The sequence below is a fragment of the Onychostruthus taczanowskii genome, unplaced genomic scaffold, assembly GCF_017590055.1.
Source record: "Onychostruthus taczanowskii isolate IOZ18803 unplaced genomic scaffold, ASM1759005v1 scaffold2369, whole genome shotgun sequence".
NCBI lineage: Eukaryota > Metazoa > Chordata > Aves > Passeriformes > Passeridae > Onychostruthus > Onychostruthus taczanowskii.
Genome location: NW_024499650.1, coordinates 1 through 1,374, shown reverse-complemented (window position 1 = coordinate 1,374; position 1,374 = coordinate 1). Strand labels below are relative to the sequence as shown.

At 59.8% G+C, this 1,374-nt stretch overlaps 2 gene segments (V, D, J or C); one reads left to right on the top strand and one right to left on the bottom strand.

Annotated features, from left to right (window-relative positions):
- Positions 1–490: 490 nt before the first annotated feature.
- Positions 491–871, bottom strand: LOC121336455 (the record flags this gene model as incomplete). The annotated part of the segment is given in 1 exon segment: positions 491–871. A coding segment is annotated over 1 exon segment (381 nt), but the record flags the coding sequence as incomplete, so codon positions are not given.
- A 23-nt stretch (positions 872–894) lies between these two features.
- On the top strand, positions 895–1,321 carry LOC121336454. The segment is given in 2 exon segments: positions 895–906; positions 995–1,321. Coding segments are annotated over 2 exon segments (339 nt in total).
- Positions 1,322–1,374: the final 53 nt, after the last annotated feature.

Sequence of the window (1,374 nt, the reverse complement as noted above, 5' to 3'; positions counted from 1 at the left end):
AGCTCCCCAAGCACTGATTGGCTGAGCCGGCACGGAGCCGGTGCCCGGGAGAACCAGTTAAATGTCGGACCTGGGGCTGTGCCGGAGCCTTGGCCAAATTCCCCGGATTTTGGGTGGTTTGGCAGTGAATTTCCTTGGATTTGTGGCACGGTGGGTGGGAAATCTCCAGCTGGGATTTCTCCGTGGGCCGGGGCAGAGGAAAGGAGCCTCAGTTCGACCCCTGGACTGCAGCAACGGGTCTGGATTTGGGGCAAAAATGGGCATTTTGGGGAGCAAGGCCAGATCTGGAGGCCACGGGTGAAGGGTTGGGGCCAATGGTTGAGTTTTGGGCCAATGGTCAGATTTGGTGCAAATGGGGACGAAGGGTCAAGAATTGGGTCAAGGCCTGGGAAAAAAAATTGGGAGTTTGGGGACCCAGTAACGGGAAGGGAGCAAAAACCAGGAGCTCGACCGCGGGCAACATCAACATAACCAGCAGCAGGAACACAACCGGAGCAAGAAGCTTTGGCACAGAAATAGGATCCGGAATCCTCGTCCTTGAGGCTGTTCATGGTCAGCGTCACCGAGCTCTGCCCGTTGTCCCTGGAGATCGTCACCCGGCCCTTCAACGACGGCGCGGAGCCGCCCCAGCCGCCGTTTTTGTTGATACTGGCGACGTATTCCAGCGCCTGCCCGGGTCTCTGGCGCATCCAGCCCATCCCAAAACTGCCGAAACTGAACCCGGAGCCTCGGCAGAGGAGGCGCAGGGACCCCCCGGGGGGCTGGAGGTCCCCCCGGACTCCAGCAGGGTCACGGCCGCCCGGAGCCCTGCGGGAACAAGGGGAGATGGGGATGGGGGAATGGAAAGGTCAGGCTGAGGCGTCCAATCCATTAATGAGTGCAGCGGGTCTAATTATGGGGTTTAAGGCATTTTATGATACTGGAAACGACTGTTGGAGATTTGGGGCCAGACAAAGGGAGTTTGGGGCAAAACCAGTGAAGGTTTGGGGTTGAGGGAGCAGCCGTGACCCTGCTGGAGTCCGGGGGGGACCTCCAGCCCCCCGGGGGGTCCCTGCGCCTCCTCTGCCGAGGGTCCGGGTTCAGTTTCGGCAGTTTCTCCATGATCTGGGTCCGCCAGAGACCCGGGCAGGGGCTGGAATACGTCGCGGCGATCACCAGCACTGGTGGTTACACCGAATACGCGCAATCGTTGAAGGGCCGGGTGACGATCTCCAGGGACAACGGGCAGAGCTCGGTGACGCTGACCATGAACAGCCTCAAGGACGAGGATTCCGGATCCTATTTCTGTGCCAAAAACGCTTATGATGGTGGTGGTGGTTAGGAGGCTCATGCTGGTTCTCATTTCGCTCCCATCCCCGTGTCCCCACCTGTCCC